The 19434-nt window shown below is 26.1% G+C and overlaps 1 protein-coding gene across 2 annotated transcripts; it reads left to right on the top strand.

The window, feature by feature from the left end:
- Positions 1-10126: 10126 nt before the first annotated feature.
- LOC132922049 (S-formylglutathione hydrolase-like) lies at positions 10127-17577 on the top strand. 2 transcript variants are annotated; one of them, XM_060985353.1, is made up of 6 exons: positions 10127-10339; positions 13930-14006; positions 14073-14263; positions 14665-14854; positions 16986-17205; positions 17286-17577. In XM_060985353.1, the coding sequence occupies exons 2-6, from the start codon at positions 13939-13941 to the stop codon at positions 17472-17474; spliced, it is 858 nt and encodes a 285-aa protein (XP_060841336.1). In that variant the 5' UTR covers positions 10127-10339; positions 13930-13938; the 3' UTR covers positions 17475-17577. The 2 variants fall into 2 exon arrangements, with proteins under 2 accessions (XP_060841336.1, XP_060841337.1); XM_060985354.1 differs by lacking the exon at positions 10127-10339 and adding an exon at positions 10698-11012.
- The last annotated feature ends 1857 nt before the right edge of the window (positions 17578-19434 follow it).

The following is a 19434-nucleotide window of genomic DNA, read 5'->3' as shown; positions in this document are numbered from 1 at the left end:
TGTCGCGCGGCGGGGTGTCGAAGCGGCCCGTGTGCGTGTGCCGGCGGTGGCGGGGTGCGGCCAATCGGCTGGCTGCTGCCGTGTGCCGTTGCCGTTACCCGGCCAATGGCGGGCAGGCCGCGCGGCGGCAATCAACGTTCAAACCGTTTCCCGCTCATCGAGAACAGCTGTTGGGCCCGACCCCGGAACTCCGCCACGCCAACCGGCTTTCCCCACCAACGGGACAGTGACCGCCGCCGCAGCGGGAAGCGCGCCAAAAATCGGATTCCTCCGCGTGCTGCAACACAACACACGGACGCGCGCGCGCATGCGTTCTACGGTATATACATATTATTATTATTATGATATTATAAACTTCGAAATATACGTGTTGTGTCGCGTGTGCCATGTAATGCGCTAATGTACACTATTAGTACTGTTCACTGTTGTGTGTTTATGCAACTCGTGGATAGTTGTTTAGTGACTTATCGTGTACAGTATATGGTACTTTACTACTTCAGTACCCTTCGCATGCTGAACTGTGCGGGATGAAGGTGCGCTGTGCACATCGACACCGACGCTACGCCGCCGTCCGTCGGTTACTTTTCTAAGTTCATATTGTTTAAAAACATATTATATGAATCCGTTTTTTTATTTTTGAGCGTGTCGTTGGAACTCATCATTGTACTCATTTAACACGCACACGCAGCTCGATCGATGTTGATAGTAATAAATAATAATGTAATATTTTCTATTGCAATTTCATGTGTGTGAGTCGACATTGTCTACCGGTTCAAAAAAGTAGTATGATGAAAACAACGTCTTTGACAGACGCACCGACACCACATTTTTACTTAAGAAATTAAATAGGATTAATTATATTGTCGTACGAGTTATGACAATATACCCTGTAACCAGTAAAAGGGATGAAAGGATTACACTATATATAGAATAGAGTTACTTCAAATTTTTACCCATAATTATTACTCATTAGGAAATCGAAACTGTAAATAAAGCTCGATCTAAAGGTTCAAAGTTTAAACTCTGCGCTACAATTTACCACCTCCGCTGCAGTATATGCAACCTTAATTTTTATTATATTTCATTATCAATTTCTGTTCTATCCTTTTTATTATACGATATATTATAAAGTCAGTTTCAATCTATTACATCAGCCATCTGAAAAGTCGAAAAGTCAAATTCATATAAATTTTATAAAAACTAGATGGTAGCTATCTAAACTATTTATTACCAACTCATATGTATATATTTATTATCTTAATCTCTTTATAACTTAGATACCTAATGCTTAGAATCTTTGATACTTGTTGTTAATATTACTAATATTTTAAACGTAGGCGAAAGTAGTCTTATACATTTGGAGAGGGCTAGAATTTAGTGCTATAGTATAGTACTATACTGCTATAATCTCATAGTACTTAGAAACAGAGATTTATTAAAATGTATTCGCTACGGTTGAAATAAATTTAACACATAACAAACTGTCTTAATAGAATATACCTATAACTATATACAACAAACATAAACACTTACAGTTCAATAGTTATAGCTTGTTCTTTAAATTTTTTTATTTTAAATAGCATTTAAAAAAGCTTTTTAACATTTTGGGACGCTCAAGTTCTCTCTCTCTTATATAATATAGGCACCTATATTTTTATAGTCATAAGTCATACATGATATACGAAACTTTTATATAATCGTGATATAACAACACTACAGTCTACAAGAGACAAGTTTAATTCATATTGAGTAATCAATAATCATGTATTTCAGTAAAAAGTATTTTAAATGTTGGACGATAATATTATGTCGTCATGATGCGCGGGAAACCTGGCAGGGTATCCACCACTAGCAATTCAACATTTCTTAATATGTAATTTTTACTACCTATTTCAATATAATATGTTCCATGAACTATGAAGAATGCAGAATATTTTAATGAATTGATCTATTTGATCTATTAAACTTACATCAATTAAACGCAGGCCTTAGACTTTATTAAATATATGTAAAATGAAATTGATTTGATATTTTGATTCGATAATTAAATACTTGTACCTAGTGCCCTAGTTTATAATTTAAAAAAATTCGTTTTAAATTATAATATAGTTTAATGAAACGTTTGTTTTTAAAAGGAATGATAACAATGTTATAAAAAGTGGTTACTAATTATAATTTATATAGGTACTAATAAAAGTGAACTTGATTTATTCTATGTTATTGTCGAATTCAAGACCTAGTTGTAGCCTGTAAAGACTAGCTAGTAGTCATTATACAAATTTCAAAATATACTACATGTAGCCATGTAGGCATAACTAGCATTGATTATAAATTTATAAATAGAACTCATAATTTATTATAATCAATGTCAATAGTATTATAATAGTCATAATTGTTTAGTTACCATCATATTATTCATATTATATTAAGTACTTAATTTATTTGTTGTATATATTACTGTATTTCCATGTCTCTATAGAAGTTTAGAATGATACTTATATATATTATTGTAGCCTGTAGGTGATTTTGTTATATTTCATCAAAATATGAACTTTAAATGCTTATAACAGTTATAACAATTGTTCATACAAATCTGAAAACCTAAAATTAAAATTTATAAGGAACCTTGTATTAAATCTTCAAGCTTTTTGACCAAGCAAAAAAAAATTGTATCGACGGTAATAGAAAAAAAATTCTTATAACACATAAATATCTCAAAAACAATTTTTTTTTTTTTATTTACAATCTGTATATAACAAAAATACAATAAGTAGTACATATAATAAATTTACACGAGGCTCGACGGCTTGAATGAAGGTCCCGTCCAGTGATGCTACTTCAGCTTGAGTTTTTTTTGTTTTAGATTTTAATTTAAATTAGATTTTTTTTTTAATACTTTACATCGACAATTATGCGTTTAGGAGATCGCGTGACCAATTACGCTTTAAGCATCAGGGAGAATTATCTGGGATAGTGACTAGTGAGACAGGATAGATTTGATATTAAAGGATTTGAGTGAGCCAACGTGTTGGAGTCATAGGCGCCAAGTACATGAGTGCTCGGGTGCTTGAGCACCCATTGAAAATATTTATAGGTAATATTTATAGGTATAGGTAGTGAGAGGGGAAAAGCCCCTTACGATACTTGACATTGGTATGAGCACCCAATAGATTTTTGAAAACCTGGCGCCTATAGTTGGAATGGAATTTTATATAGTGAGTGGAAGCAAATTCAGAGAGAGTAGGAATTTTAAGATCATTATGAAGAGTTTTATTGCTAACGTATACAAGCCATGGTTAATAAACGTAAGTTTATAAACTGAAAAGATTGGAACAATTTTAGATTTGAGACTGGTTAATCCCCAGATTTGGATACCATTAAGTTATTGCAGGTCGAATCAGCTGTTTGTAGAGAAGAATCTTATTGCTGAGTGAAATTTTGGAGCGAAGAAGATGTCTTAAACTATGTAGTTTTAATTTTAGGGATCTTTTCTTGGTTTTGATGGGGGTAGCCTAGGTTAGACGTCGAGATGAATGCCTAAGTATTTGACTGAGTTGGCCATGGGGATAATTGTATTGTTCAATGATAGGGGAAGACTGACTTTAGGGTGCAAGGTGAAGCCGGCCGGTGAAGGTGATGTGTAATCATTTATTTTTATTCTTCATAGGTCGAACCAGATTTGTAGTTCATTTAAGAGGCTTTGAAGGTTATTGATGGCAATATCAATATTCGGGTTGGAGGAACTTATGCATGTATCGTCAGCGAAGGTATATGGATGAGGTTAGAATGCGGAATGTCAGTGGTATAAAAGTTGTACAGTGTGGGGGCGAGAAACAGTTAGACAATAGATATCGAAAATTTTGTCAAACTGGGTTTGCATAAAAATCCTCACTTTCCTGTTTTGTTTGTTTTTCTTAAAAATGCTGAACATTTTTACTTTTGACAAACTCACCTCACCACAAAAAAGTACCACATTCAGATCAAATTTTCTCTCAAAAATGTACAACTAGTTTACAATAAAATTAATTTTGTTTTTTAATCCAACTCAAAAACAGATTGATTCTTAAATTTTTCACCAATTATTTTAATTGTATTTTCTATACGCAATATTTTAAAAATAGTTTGACTCTTTCTAAGTTGTTATATATAAACAAAGAACTTTTTTGATTTTTTTTTTTTTTATCAAATATGTTAACAAACTTATTCATAATTTATAAGCATTTGAAGATCAATGTTAAAAAAAAATCGTCAAAATCATAACAATTATTTTCACATTACTTTATGATAAACTTTTTTTAAATTAACTTTCTTTATAGTTTAGTAATAAAACTTGAAAATGTACATCGAAGTTCCTCATAAGTAGTTCATACTTGAATTAAAAAATCTAATAAATTTTACATAATAGTTTTTATAGACATTTTTATTATTTTTTTTTTATAAAAATTAGATATTTAAATAAATAATAACCATTTTAATTATTTTTCTATAGCCCTGAATACTAAATATCTTGGTCTAACTTCTCAGCATATCAAAGCCAAGGGTAAACTAAAGTAAACTTAAATTTACGATTACGTATTTACGTCTACTAAAAAACCTAATTTATAATAACAAATAGTATACACACACTAGTACACTACTAAACTCTTTGTCTTTAAATCTTTACTTAAACATATAGAGACATATGATCTGCAACTATGGGGAAACGCTAAAAAGTCTAATTTAAACAAAATCCAAACTTTTCAAAATATTAAAGCACTACGTAAACTATTAAATGCCCCAGTATACGATGAAGCCAATGCTAAAATATATTGCAAACGTTTCCATGGTGCACCATGGCTTACTATCTCATCCAAATCCTCTTGCTAGAAATCTCACTACTCCAACAATTCCTGGTAACACTCCAAGAAGGTTAAAACGTAAATGATTTCGTAATTTGCTCGATCGCTAAAAAAACAATGTTACAAATAACACACACATAATATATCTATATTTATACTATCAAATGAAAGTGTCACTAATGGGTGGCTGCTTTCCTCAAACGTAATATGTATTATATTATATAATTTATTGTAAGCTGTCTTTATAAATATTTGATATGTTTTGGTACCTTATTTATATTTTTTACATGTACCTATCACATTTTCTTATTGTGCTATCAAGTACAGATTGTTAATTTCATATAAAACATAAAAAATAAATATATTTTATACACACAATACACATTAAACATATTATAAAAAAAATTGTATAATGCTATAACCTATTTATCTATATGTCTACGTGGCTATAGTATAAAGCGCCAAAGTTACTTTGCAATACCACGAACGGCACGAACTTATATATTTACGCTATGTTAACATTAAGTTTTAAGGTAAGTGGTAAGAATAATATATAAATTATAAATGTATACTATAGTAATTTTATTAATTCATTTTATTAAATATTAATTCATATAATAAATGGAATGTTTTTGTCAAAAATGAATTCAACTTACCTACCATTTACTAGTAGTAAAATAAATTACTATAGGTATAAATGTATAATAATAACAGTAACTATACAATATATAATATCACCAAATATGTGTAGATACTTAGTTTTATAGACTGACAGACTGTATTCGCCCAGAGTCGTTTTTCGTATGCAATGATTTATCATTGAATTCAAATTTAAACACAAATTCAAATTAAGACACATTACATATACATATATAGGTATTACAGTCTACAAACTACAGTAACTTCTTAATGACAATGAGATACCTACACTCGGCATCTACTGTACAGCAGTGTAATTATCTACTTTCTATACTTATTTAATATTTTATAGTAGGTATATTAATATATTAAGTGGGTATCTGATAATACCAGATCGTATTTCAATTTTGGGCGATTGTAAACTCTCCCAGGTCTATACTCCTGTAGTATATACCCGACCGAAACATCTCCCGGATCTACTTCAGTACTATTAATTTAATTTTTAAAATGTCATCGTAGTCTATAATTATAATCAAAATACAAATAAAATAAAAAAAAAATCATAAAATAAATCGAATATACATTTAAATTTTATTTAAAAGAAGTCAATCGACAATCATATAATAATAATCATAATAATATAAATCAATGACTTTAGCTGCTAATTACTATGAGCTACAATATTATTGTCAAAATAAAAACAAATACAAGATATAGGAGTAATGTAAAATAAAAACATTTAAATTTAATTTTTATGATAATATGAACATACAGATAGTCTATTATTTTTTGTGATATGGTTAGGTTAGGTTAGAAGGAAAGTATAGGTAACCACTGGTATAGTAGTCAGTAGATATCGAATTTACCTCATCATTGAACGAATCACTAATATATATATATTAAATTTAAATTCAATTATAAATTAGTGCAAACGAAAAATGATTTTGAGCTCGACCTATAATATTACCAATTACCTAAAACCTATATATATATACGAGTACTTTATGATAAATTGTTTGATATTGTTATGTTGCTGTTATACAACTATGAATATATAATTTAGATTAACAATATTATATTTTAAATATAATTATAGCTTAGTCTAGACGCCTCAGTAATATTTGATAAAACTTATAGAAAAATGATTAAATATACTAAAAATGGTATTGTTATTACTTATTAGTTATTACTATGGCCAGTATTTAATTTTAGATTCTGAGCCGGAGCAATTAATATATTGATTTTTCAACTACAATATATATATAGTTCCATCCCGAAGATCAGTCCTCATATGACATAATTTTTTTCTAGCGATTTTTACTTCAAAAGTCAGAAAGTGTTTTTATTATTTGACTAAATTCAATTTAGCAAATAAAAATATATAAGACTGCTTTCAATATTTTGTTTATTTATTATCAACGATTATAAATTTATAAGTATTTTATCACGATATAAAACAAAATTTTGTAAATATATCAATGAATTCCAAATTAATTTTTTTCTTTTCATAATTTTAAAACGTTTTTCTGGTTAGTTGTATATATTTAGATATAAAAAAAAACGCCAGACCGATCTGGAGTAACATCGATAGAAAACGCCGACTTAATAACAAATAGGCAATATAATAGACTTTATAATACATTAAATTCTAATAGCAATAAAGTTATAGATCTTATAACGTATGTCGTATAATAGTGTCTTTAAACAACAATACACTGTATTGATAATAATTATATCTTATATTTATATAGTATATTATTATATCCATTATCATTTATCAGGGCGACATGATTACATATATTTCTGAGTAAGTGTTCGCATGGCCGCATAGATATCTATCAGAAAAGCTGAACAATTCAATAATTTATTTTAATTAATTGAAGTTAAATTTAAGTTATTTCTAAACATAAATTAATTTCAGCAGCTATTAGTTAAGTTAAAGAATTTTTAGAGAAGAATAAATTATGTTATAAATTAAAATACACTAAGTTCCGCTAAATGTGATCACTGGTTTATAGAATCAGCTGTTTATTTGAATCAAAATTGAAAATCCCAAACCAGATCTTATGTTACTAATGTTAAATTAACCTTTTATTAGAATCACTAATAAGAAAAAGTACTAGAAAAGTACTCGATAATTGAATCATTTCTAAGAACATTCTTATCTTATCGTTTTAATGGTATTTCAAACTTTCACCAAAAAGAAACAAGAATCGTTTTGAAAAAGTTAAAAGGAGACAGGAGTTATTATTCAAAAATATTACGATAATGATTATTTTCAGTTGTTCCAAGTTGCAAAAGTTACAGATACAATGTACATATTTTATTATTTATTTAATTTTAAATAATTAAAATCATATACATATATATATATTATATTAATTAAATATGGATTTTAATTTCAGGCTAATATGAAAATGAAATTATTAGATTTCAAGTGCAACATAAATATATAGTTTCTTTAATTTATTTTAAATGTATTTTATTTTAATTCAATTTTAAATTTATATATAAATATATAAAATCAATAAAAAAATATTCTATGCAATTAACCGGTTAATAGAATCAATAAATTCTGAATCGACGTGATCACATTAAACGGAACTCACTGTAGTTCAAAATTAAGTTACTTTTAGATTCTGTGTTGGTTTTATATTTACAATAATGCTTGCTTTGTGCATGTTTAATGCTATTTTTATAAACAGTACAAATGCTACAATCTTTAATTTTGAAGATGGTTTCTAGTAGCATTTAAAATATTTTAATCGTAACAAATAACGAGTACTTAGTATAATAATCTAGAGTAAAAATATGGAATACCGCAAATATTTCAAACAAAACGAGTGTCTATTTGAAAAAATTGATTTTATTTTTTGATTGCAATTTAATCAAAACGTAATGCAAGATTATTAATAAGTTTTTATTAATGAAGTAACAGAATAAATAAAAAAAGTTCAACTCAATTCTAAAATCATCTTTTTTGAGCGTTTGAAGTTTAAAATTTAACGAAATTGAATATTCACAGATATTCCATATTAACATATATAATATAAATATATATAGATATATATAATCATATTAATAATCATAAATATTTTGAATTTTCACCAAATATTTTATAATTCAAAATTTTCATTTTATCACTTAGAAAGTTAGAACTTGATAATTTAAGAGGATTTTTAAATAGGTATATTTTGATTTACATTTTAAAAAAAGTTAAAAATAAAACCACATACATTTTTTATTACTGTTTAGTTAAAAATTTGACAAAATTGATTTTTAAAATGTGTATTAACAATAATAACTAGTTATAGTAGTTATTAAATTATTGTTGCAACATATTTTATTTAATATAACCAATAATTGATGTTATTTTAAGTTTTAAGTGTTTTAACCTAATTTGGATATCAACAAGGCCAAAATAAATGAATAAATTGAAAATCACGCTTAACAAATTATTGTTGTAGTTTCAACACCAAACCAACCTTAGTCGGAATCAACGTTCAAAATATGTGTATTAGATTTACTCCAATATTGGTTTTGAAATAATAAGTGTTGTTCAATAAAAGAATCACCCTATGACCTGTAACTAAAACTAAAATATCCAACGAACGAAAAATCCTATGTCAAAAAATCCAATTTAAAATTAGAATATACCAATACTCATGTTTATTTTTTCAGAATCAACAATGGGCATCTGAACATTAATTATTACTGTTATTTGACTTTTTTCATCACTCGTCAAAAACTGAAAACATTTGGGCGCTAACTAGGTACTTCAAGTGTTTGCATTTTCAGCATTATAAAAATATCTATCAATGTTATCTATGAACGAATATTTACTTGGAATTTAAAAAATACTTATTTCTTAAAGAGGGGATTCTTTTCCATCATCATAAATACATAATAGTATAAGTATATAAGTATCACAAGTTGGAAAAATGTTTAGGGAGGCTCAAACCTTATTAAGAACTAATTAATAAATATATATATTATATATATATTTTTTTGAGGAGGGGGAAGTGCTAAGCCCCCTATTAGCCATTACTGCAGCCATTCCATATTATTATATGTATGTAAAATTTAAATTTGTTCCTATAATAATTCTATATAATATACTACTTCTCTTCATTTTATATTAATAGTTGATAGTTGATATCTATTTCTATTTTAGTACCTATTATGAATTCCGAAATAAAAATTTCCGGAAAAAAGCCTCTGACGAAGAACTTTGGATAATCCCTAGTCTTTGAAGTAGTAATATTGATATTACTCATAATCACATGAAAATAATTATTGAATAAATATTTTTTAATCACTAATTACAAAATTATTTATAATTACCCTACTTAAAAAAATATAGATTTAATAAAATAAATATAACATTTATAAATACTATACACGTCAATAGGTAACATTTGAAGTTTTTATATCTTATACACTATCGTTATTCGTTAACATATTAAAAGACGTAATATTTTATTCCCGGGGTTTTTCGTCGGGTTGTTTTTTTTATGGAGGGGCTTTTTCCTGTGGATTTTTATTCTGATTACCTCTATAAAATAGTGTTACATCATTTCCCTATCAATATACAATTATATTATGGCACTAGCGCATTCTACAGACCAAGCGGCAAGCGTCTACTACCTACCTACTTGTTTTTTTCTTCGATTAGTAACTACTGTTTACTTTTTGTGCAGCTACAATCCGATTAGCTATACTTCCATTTATAAGATATAGTGATTACTTATTAAAAAAAAAAATTATTATTATCTATATTCTATAGTATCGTGACTTTTTGTGTACCTAACGTCTCCTTAAATTGTGATACTCACGTCTTACTGTACACTGAGTAAGAAAAGGTACTTATTAAGTTTTTTTATTCTATTACCATTTTGCTATTACTGACTACCATGGCATAAATATTTAAGCCATGCTGACTATTTATTTCTTATCAGTTATCAGTAGTTATCTCTGAGGTTCATGCATTTTTTGACTAATAAAAATAAGCATTATGACATGATTAATGATTATAATATTTATATATATTTAAACTACTCAATATTCTATACTATGTTCATATTTTCTATTTTGTGATTTTTTGGACTTTGGAATAATTAATTACTATTATTATTCAATATTCACCGTAAAAAAAAAAATACATTATAATTAGGTATTATAATTGTGTAGTGTGTAAATGGTTGATGTCGATACTTATTTGCATAATATAATTTACATGACATTAATACATTGATTCTTACTTTTTCTTGACTGTCAGATAATTAGTTTGTTAATTTCATTAATTTCATTAATTTTGGTTATTTAATTTTTAAATTTAAATTTATTAATATTTTGTGTTCTACCTAAGAAGTTCTTAATTATTTATATTAATTAATTTCAATTGATTATTTAACCAAAGTTGTAAATTATCTGCTGTGCTTACTGCTTAGTGCTTGTATACAGTGAATTTACTTTCGATATTCTAGATAATATTGTTCAACATTAGCTAATTAATAAATACCTACCTACCCAGAAGTAAGTTTTTATTTATTATAAATGATACTTTTTGGTTATCGCCCCAGCAGTATGTTGTATAAAATTATCGCCCAGCCATATAGTCCAATAGTTGTATTAGTGTGCCATTATTATTCCTATAATTATTGTGTTAAGCTCATGATAGATGATCAATTTAAAACTACATTTTATATTATAATATAGTAGTACGTTGTTGGCTTTTGCTATTTTATTACCTACTTATACCAATACGAAAAAATAATAATATGATACAATTAATTTTAATGATAATATATAGGTACTTTTAGTACCTATAACTATACCTACCTATACTGTATGCATTTTTATATATATTTTAAATTTATAATTTTAATATATTTTCTAATTAATAATATGTAATTTGTGTATTTATTATATAGTTTATTTTATTTATGAGCAGGAGGGGGGAGGTGAGATAAATTTTATACAGTGTACTGGCGAGGAAATAAACAAGTTCCTCAAACATAATAATTATTATATAACTATTATATTTGTATAATGACTATAATGTTATATTATTATGATAGTTTTAATAGTAATATTTAACCTTCACAATCAAAAAAGCTTGATGAAAAATGATTTGTAAAATAGAAGAAAGTAAATAGGTATACAAGGTATTATCTTATAAAGTATTGATTTTTTGACAAGCATTAAACTGAAACCAACACATTTATTAGGTATGACGGATAGAACTGTAGTAAGATCCATCAGTGATCATGGCTATTTAACATATTTCCATCTTAGTAAATTTTTAAATTTTTATCTAATAAATCACTTTTATTTTTAACGATGTCATTAATGTCTTTTTATATCTTTTTCATCAATATTATTTATTATATTTTTTTCCATAGCTATAAAACAAAAATATCTCTAATTATTAATTATAATTAATAACAGTTTTTCAAAACGTGTCAAACACTGGGAAAAGTTACGAAATCTCCCTGGCATAGTCCGCCATTTCTTATGGCAGTCAGAAAAAAAGCCACGGGAAAAATCCAATTTATTTATTAAAAATAGTTGTATTATGTGTAGTAAATTATATTATTAAATATTTATTCTATAGTAATAAATATATTTTAGATTATAAACAACGCAATGAATGTATTGATTTTACTTATTTTACTATCATTAATTTTTTTTTTTTGTGTTTGACATCTCCTTTTGGGAAATTAAAAGTGTTTCGATTTCCTTAGTTACATATATTAAGGAAATGATTAAGTTCATGCTGCAATCTACATTTAAAAAAGAATCATCCTGTACAAAATATTTGTCTTATACTTATACATATCTAGGTGTAAGACATAAATCAATTAATTTCAAGATAATATCCACGAAATACTATGTTATTTTTGTTCAATTTGTGGCATTTTCTGTCATTTTATTCTGAAGGAAATCACACAGTTATACTCTCTGTTTGACGCATCTATCTCATCTATCTAATACTGTACTAATTTAATATTATTTTAATTTGACTTTTTTTATCGTGGATAATTTTTCCCTTGGCTTTTTTTCCTACATTCGTTTCTAACATACACCCATGAGCATAGCAAGGGGGACAAGTGCCCTCTCCTTGCGCTTCAAACTAAATTATATTTCTTACACCTTATAAATTGAGTTTTAATAATTTAAAATTGGCTACACCACTGCCCCCCCCCTGATTGAAATTCTAGCTACGCCCATGCATACACCATATTAGTGGCATGGCAATCTATACTTCTCCGAGGCAATCATCACTGCCGAATTGGAATGGATAGGTTATTGAGAGATTACAGGTGTCTAGTTAACTAAATATTATTTTCACAACAAAGTTCTTTGTCATAAAATTGTGCTTGTGATCCTTTTAAGTAGGTACTACATTAAACTTGCTTTGGAAAAGTTTCAAGTTTGCCACTCCACTGCATTATAATATCAATAGTAGTTGAATATTTAGTTGGTAGTTTATTAAAATAATTTACAAATTGTTTTATAGCACTAGAAATGTTCCATGCCAAAAAATATCAATAAACTCCAAAGTTCTAATTAACTATTTTGTGACATTAAACAATACAGAAATTGGTGAGGCACAATATTGTTGTCACCACACAGAGCTCATTTTATACATTAAATAAAAAAAAAAACCAGTCTTAAAAATGTAGTTTTATATTCTTTATACACAATATAATATAACTTAAGAACTGTAAAATATCTAATATATTTTTTTTTTAAATATTGGTTTGATCAATTAAATTGTCTTTTTTATTATTATTCCCTTTAAACATTTATTTTAAATTGAATCATGTATACATAGTGAATTTTGTTGAACATTTATTATTTTAAAATCCATTAACATTTTTAAAAATATAATATTTATTTTTCATAATATCCAGTCAAAATAAAACATTGTTATTGTTTTGAATGACAACTTAAATTTCTAATGTCATATTTTGTAGTATTTTGATACATACATAAGCGGAGCTAATGGAGGGTTTTTGGGGGTTAAGACTCCCTAAGTTTTCGATTAGCTCCCCCCCCAAATGTATTCCATAGTATTGTACCTACAATTTTGTATAATTATTCACAAATATACTACTTACAGGGCATGATAACAGTATTTTTTTTTTTTTACCTACAATTTAAAATATTATTTAATAAAACAGTTAAAGTGATTTCTTTTACATTAGTTTTTTTTATTTTACAGTTTATTTTTGTATTTGTTCTAATATTGTTTATACTATGCAATACATTATTAAATTTTAATTTATTTGTTCATATTTGTATTGAAATATAATTAGCTGTCACACACTGAACAAATGTTAACATTTTTTATAATAATGATTGTTATTGACTCTTTCGATAAAAGAATCACCCTGTATAATTAATCAACTATATTTAATTTTTTGATTATACATTTTTATTATAGGTAATTAAAATGGATCTCAAGTTAATTTCCAGTAATAAAAGTTTTGGTGGTTACCAGAAAGTTTTTGAACATTTTAGGTAAATTATTTATACACAATTAAATATTGTGAAATTAATTGTTAATTTTATTTTTATATTTTTCAGTCCTACATTGCAATGTAACATGAAATTTGGCATTTACTTACCACCTGGAGAGAGTGAAAATGAAAAATTTCCAGTGCTATTTTACTTATCGGGTCTTACATGTACTGAACAAAATGTAATCACTAAATCAGGATTTCAAAGGTTTGCTGCTCAATACAAAATAATTGTTGTTGCTCCTGATACTAGTCCAAGTAAGTTTATTTATTATATGTATAGTTAATAAAATTAATACATTTGAATACAATACTTTATTTCTTTCTTATGGGAAATAAAAAAGTTATAAAATTAGAATTCATAAAACTCTGGTATTAATACATTTTATAAATTTTATATTGTATTTTACTATCTGAAATAGTGACAAATATAAACATTGCTAAGTATGGAGATATATAATTACTAGTGGTTATAAATGTTATAATATAGTTAGTGAAAATGAAAGAACAATATATTTTATAAATATTGAGGTTCTATTATAAATATATCAAATATTAAATATACTTTGTAATATACATTTTATAATAGTACGGTTTATGATATAATATCACAGTTGAATTATAATTTAATGTAATTATATAATGATATTTTTTTTTAGGAAACTGTAACATTCCTAATGAAGATGAAAAATGGAATGTTGGTTCTGGTGCTTCTATGTATGTTAATGCTAAACAGGAACCGTGGAATAAACATTATCAGATGTTTACCTATATAACTGATGAACTTTATCAACTTGTACAAAACACTTTCCCAGTTATACAAGATAAAGTATCTATTTCTGGACATAGGTATATATAATATATATAAGTAATTAAAATAATATACCATGTGTCTCCACAGAATCAGAGTACACTTTATCACTCAGTTATCTGCTCATAATTTTCAATTGTGTTAATAGGACATTAAATTAGATTATTGAATCATAAATTCCATTAACTTTATCATTTTGATCTATCAACTTGTATTCCAAACCCAAAATTGAATATATGAGAAATGAGACTTGATAGATCAAAGTTACTTAAAGAAAAATCAATCAATCCAACAATTATATTCTAAATAGGAGATGCCATTAAAAAAAAAAAATAGTCCTGTTACACAAAACACATACGCAAAATACATTTGTTAAAAAAATTGTAAGTTAATGAAGTTTATTATCCAATAATATAGTTGTATGTCTACAAATAAATTGTATGTAAATAGAATTAAAAAATACATACAGGGTACTGAGTGATAAATTATACCCTGTTTTTGTGAACTCAAACACTAAATAAAGATACTTTATATCTTATGATAGCTCATTTATTTATAATTTCAACAATGTCCAATTTACAATATACAGTGGATTCTGCCTAATGTGGGCACCAGTTAATATGGGCAAAATGGGCAAATGGTCTGGTCTCAATAAAAATAATTAATACAACTAATTTTATGTTTTTATGGGCAACTGCTAATGTGGGCAAACGGGACTGGTCCTGGCGTGCCCACACTAAGCGGAATCCACTGTAGTTATAATGATAATAATATAATGTAGCAACTACTAGAAGTATAGGATATACAAAATAGTTTGATCAAACTCCATATAAATTTGGTAGTTTAAGCTTTTTCAAACAAAATTTGATGAATCTTGAGGGAATGTTCAAAAACTTTTACTAATTGTGTAATATTTTTTCCCTTACTAATTCATATACTGTATATATAACACAATAAACTCATATATTAGTTACAATATTATATGTAACTAAAAAGTGATGATTATTATTATTTAATTATATCAGGTAATAGCTACTACTATTCTCCGTTCTAAAAAATATTACACCAGGAGGTAACCGGTTTTTATCTGGCGATGCGTATCTCACATAACAGAATAAGCAGTGACCAGTGGAAGGGGAAAAAAGTGTGCAGAATTGATGTATTCTTTTTTGGAACGGAGTATAGTATAATATTAGGTAAACATATTTACATATCTATATTATTATTTTATATACTGCAAACATTGAAATTATTACTAAATAATTTTATATTAGGTGTATTTTTATTACCAAAATTATTTATTTGTGCAGGCTTGGCTATTATGACATTACGAGTTCCATAATACATTTTTGGATCTGCACTATAAACTTAATTGTGTATACAACACAATTTTAACTACAAACAGCTTTTATCGAATAGTCTTTTTGATTAATTGATTTATTATATGAGTATAAATACCAAAGTCTTCCTTTATCATGATTTGTGTTAAGGTCAAAATAAAAATTCCCTAAGTCAATCGCAGTAAAATTTCACTTGCTACAATAATTTAAATTTTTGAAATATTATAAATTTTTTGCCATAATATAAAATAATAATACAAAAATATTATTAAATAAAGTAATAATAAATAAGTGTATATAATTGAAACATTTGAAACAATGATTGCTCAAGAAGACGTCACATCCGCATGTGTTGTCTCCGTCTTATACACATACGACATAGATAAAACGCGTTTACATAGTTGAACTTGCTCAATTTTGGTTCTTGATTAAATACATCTTATTTTAAAATTAAAATATAACAATATTTTGGAAGGCAAGACAATGAGTTTTTTTTAAATTTTTGCTATTTCTAAACAATATAATGAACGTAAGAACGTTATATTGAGACTAATGAAAAACAACTCAACGTCTTGCCCCTTAAAATATGGTCATATTTTAATTTTATAATAGGTATATTTACTCTATAACCAAACTTGAGTGAGTTCTACTTAGACTGCATAAACGCATTTTGTCTGTGTTGTACATGTGTAAGACAGAGACAACACAGTGGGTGTAACGTCTTCTTAAATAGTTTAATAAGACTTGATTGCTACTAGCAAATATCAAAATACTATGTCCATTAAATTTATTATTATTATTCTTTTAATTTGTTTTTATATGTAAACAGTATGGGTGGACATGGGGCATTGTTATGTGCTTTACTTTGCCCAGGAAAGTATAAATCAGTGTCATTATTTGCACCTGTTTGTAATATTACTAATTCACCTACATTAATTGATGGATTAACAACATTAATTGGAGAAGAAAAAGACATTTTGCAAAAATGGGATACAACTTTTTTAGTAAAAGAATATAATGGTCCTGAAATGGAAATATTAATACATGTGGTTAGTATTTATATAAATAAGAAATAACAATTATAGATTTTAATTATATTGTTTAAATAAATTGAATTTAATGTCCACAGGGTAGTGATGATGAATTTTTAACAAAGGATTTACTAATTGATAATTTTGTGGAAGCAGCCAAAGAATGTAAAGATAATAAAATCAAGACCAAACTATTTCTTGAAGAGGGCTATGATCATGGATATTATTTTATATCAACATTTATTGGAGAACATTTTAAATTTCATTCATCTAAATTGTCCTTGTAAAATAATTTTACATTAATGTTTATTTTTAAATAAAAGAATAGCAATGAATATTATTAAATTGTTCTATTAAATGTTAACAATATATTATTATTTGTATTGATAATTTATAAATTATTTAATTCAATATTAATTTTACCTTTTAGTAAAAATATTTAATAGGAAAATATTAAAGCTCCCTAAGCAAATTTTTATTATAAGATAATCTACAACCTGTATTTACATAAATATAAAGACATATATGCATATATTATAATTTATAATATATAACTAGATTAATTTGATGAGGGAGGCTACCCATTAATAAAACCCTTCAGAATTTAATTTAAATTCAGTGATCACAATATTAGTTTCTTTTGAGATGACAAGAGGAAATGTTCGGTGCTAAACAATTAAATATTAAAATAATATAAACCTACCTACTTTTGTTTTTATACTACCTATACATGGAAATGAAGAATCTTTAATCAATGCAAGACTATGTAACTCTAAACTGGTATAAGTTTTAACTTTATGTTGGTTTTTTAATATTTTACAAAGATCAAACGTATTTCTGTTTTTTATTTAATTAATCATAACCATTCAAAATATCAGTTCTTAAACTGATTCAGAGCAGAGATGTTTGCCAGCCTATATTATTACTAAGTATATTTCATGTTATGTTTTTTGATATTGCTATTAAAGTAATTTATTTTAGTATTAGTATTATGGTAGCCGGGTAGGTTGGCTTAATTTTTGACAAAAATATTGCATTTTTAATATTTAATTACTATGATAATAGGTAGTATTTACTTTATATTCTATTATTATTAACTTTCGAGTCAATGCCACCTTGCTAGTTACTATAAAGAGTGTGTGAAAGGTCAATAAGTTCATTATCATTACCTATCTAAAACTATAAATTGGTAGTTCTTTTAAATTAATTTACATATTTTGAAAATATCATTGCATATAGCAAAACTTAGAATTTACATAAATGTTTTAAATTACCATTTATTTATCGTATAGCACATTTTGACACATAATATACATAAAAAGTTGCAACATGGAATAAAAATACAAATAAAATAATCTATATAAAAATAATAATAATATAACAATGATTAATGGAATTATAATATTATCAGTTTGTATTACCTATTGTTTAGTTTAATTTTATCTCTATAGCCTGAAATGTCCAAAGTAGCTCTATAAAATCTAGAACTTCACATGTTAGTCTAAAAAAATCATTCACCATGATCCATGAATAATGTTTTTGAATTACACCAGTACAACACATTAGTTTACATCATTATTCATCGTTCAAATATATGATTTTGTTCAAATTTCTATAAAATTAACTATACATATTTTTTAAATCTTTTGGGTTTTAATATTTTAATACAAATTACTTATGAGCATTAAGCTATTGAGCAACTTTAAATTTAATTTCAAAGCTTTATAAAAATTAAACATTATCAATACCGCAAAACAATGTTCAAATGTTTGCGATTTTAACAAAACTTGAACTTCAAATAGGTACTTATTGCAATAATAAATGAGCTTATAAATTTTATAGCTAAAAGAACAATCTATGTAAGATTTTGTATTTCGTTTTTAAACTTTTACATCTAGAAAAAAATGTTTATCGATGTTTAGTGAAATAAAAATAAAGAAATTACAAATTTCAAGTGTCTATAAATAGCTAAAAACAAATCAAAATATTTTTAAATAATGCTCTGTTTAGAAAATGTGAATAAAAATGTGAATTTAAAATAAAATTGGTAAAAATTTAAATATAATCTATATTTTCGACAAAAATGATTTTGCATAGGTACAAATTCCTGTTTTTAACTTATTGATTTTACAATATTGTGTTCTTTTTTTTAGTATGTAATATATAAACACAATTTATTATAGAAAAAATAGTTTGGTTCTTCAACTTTAAAGGTAGTTGTTGATAGAAAATTTGAATTAGATTGTA

The sequence above is a fragment of the Rhopalosiphum padi genome, chromosome 2 (genome assembly GCF_020882245.1).
Source record: "Rhopalosiphum padi isolate XX-2018 chromosome 2, ASM2088224v1, whole genome shotgun sequence".
Classification (NCBI taxonomy): Eukaryota; Metazoa; Arthropoda; class Insecta; order Hemiptera; family Aphididae; genus Rhopalosiphum; species Rhopalosiphum padi.
This window is presented reverse-complemented; position numbering and strand designations above follow the sequence as displayed.

Excerpts from the sequence above, each read along its gene's own strand:
- LOC132922049 (XM_060985353.1), top strand. The coding sequence starts at position 13,939 with ATGGATCTCAAGTTAATTTCCAGTAATAAAAGTTTTGGTGGTTACCAG. Across the intron at positions 14,007-14,072 it reads AAAGTTTTTGAACATTTTAG|TCCTACATTGCAATGTAACA; the intron begins GTAAATTATTTA and ends TATATTTTTCAG. Across the intron at positions 14,855-16,985 it reads GTATCTATTTCTGGACATAG|TATGGGTGGACATGGGGCAT; the intron begins GTATATATAATA and ends ATATGTAAACAG.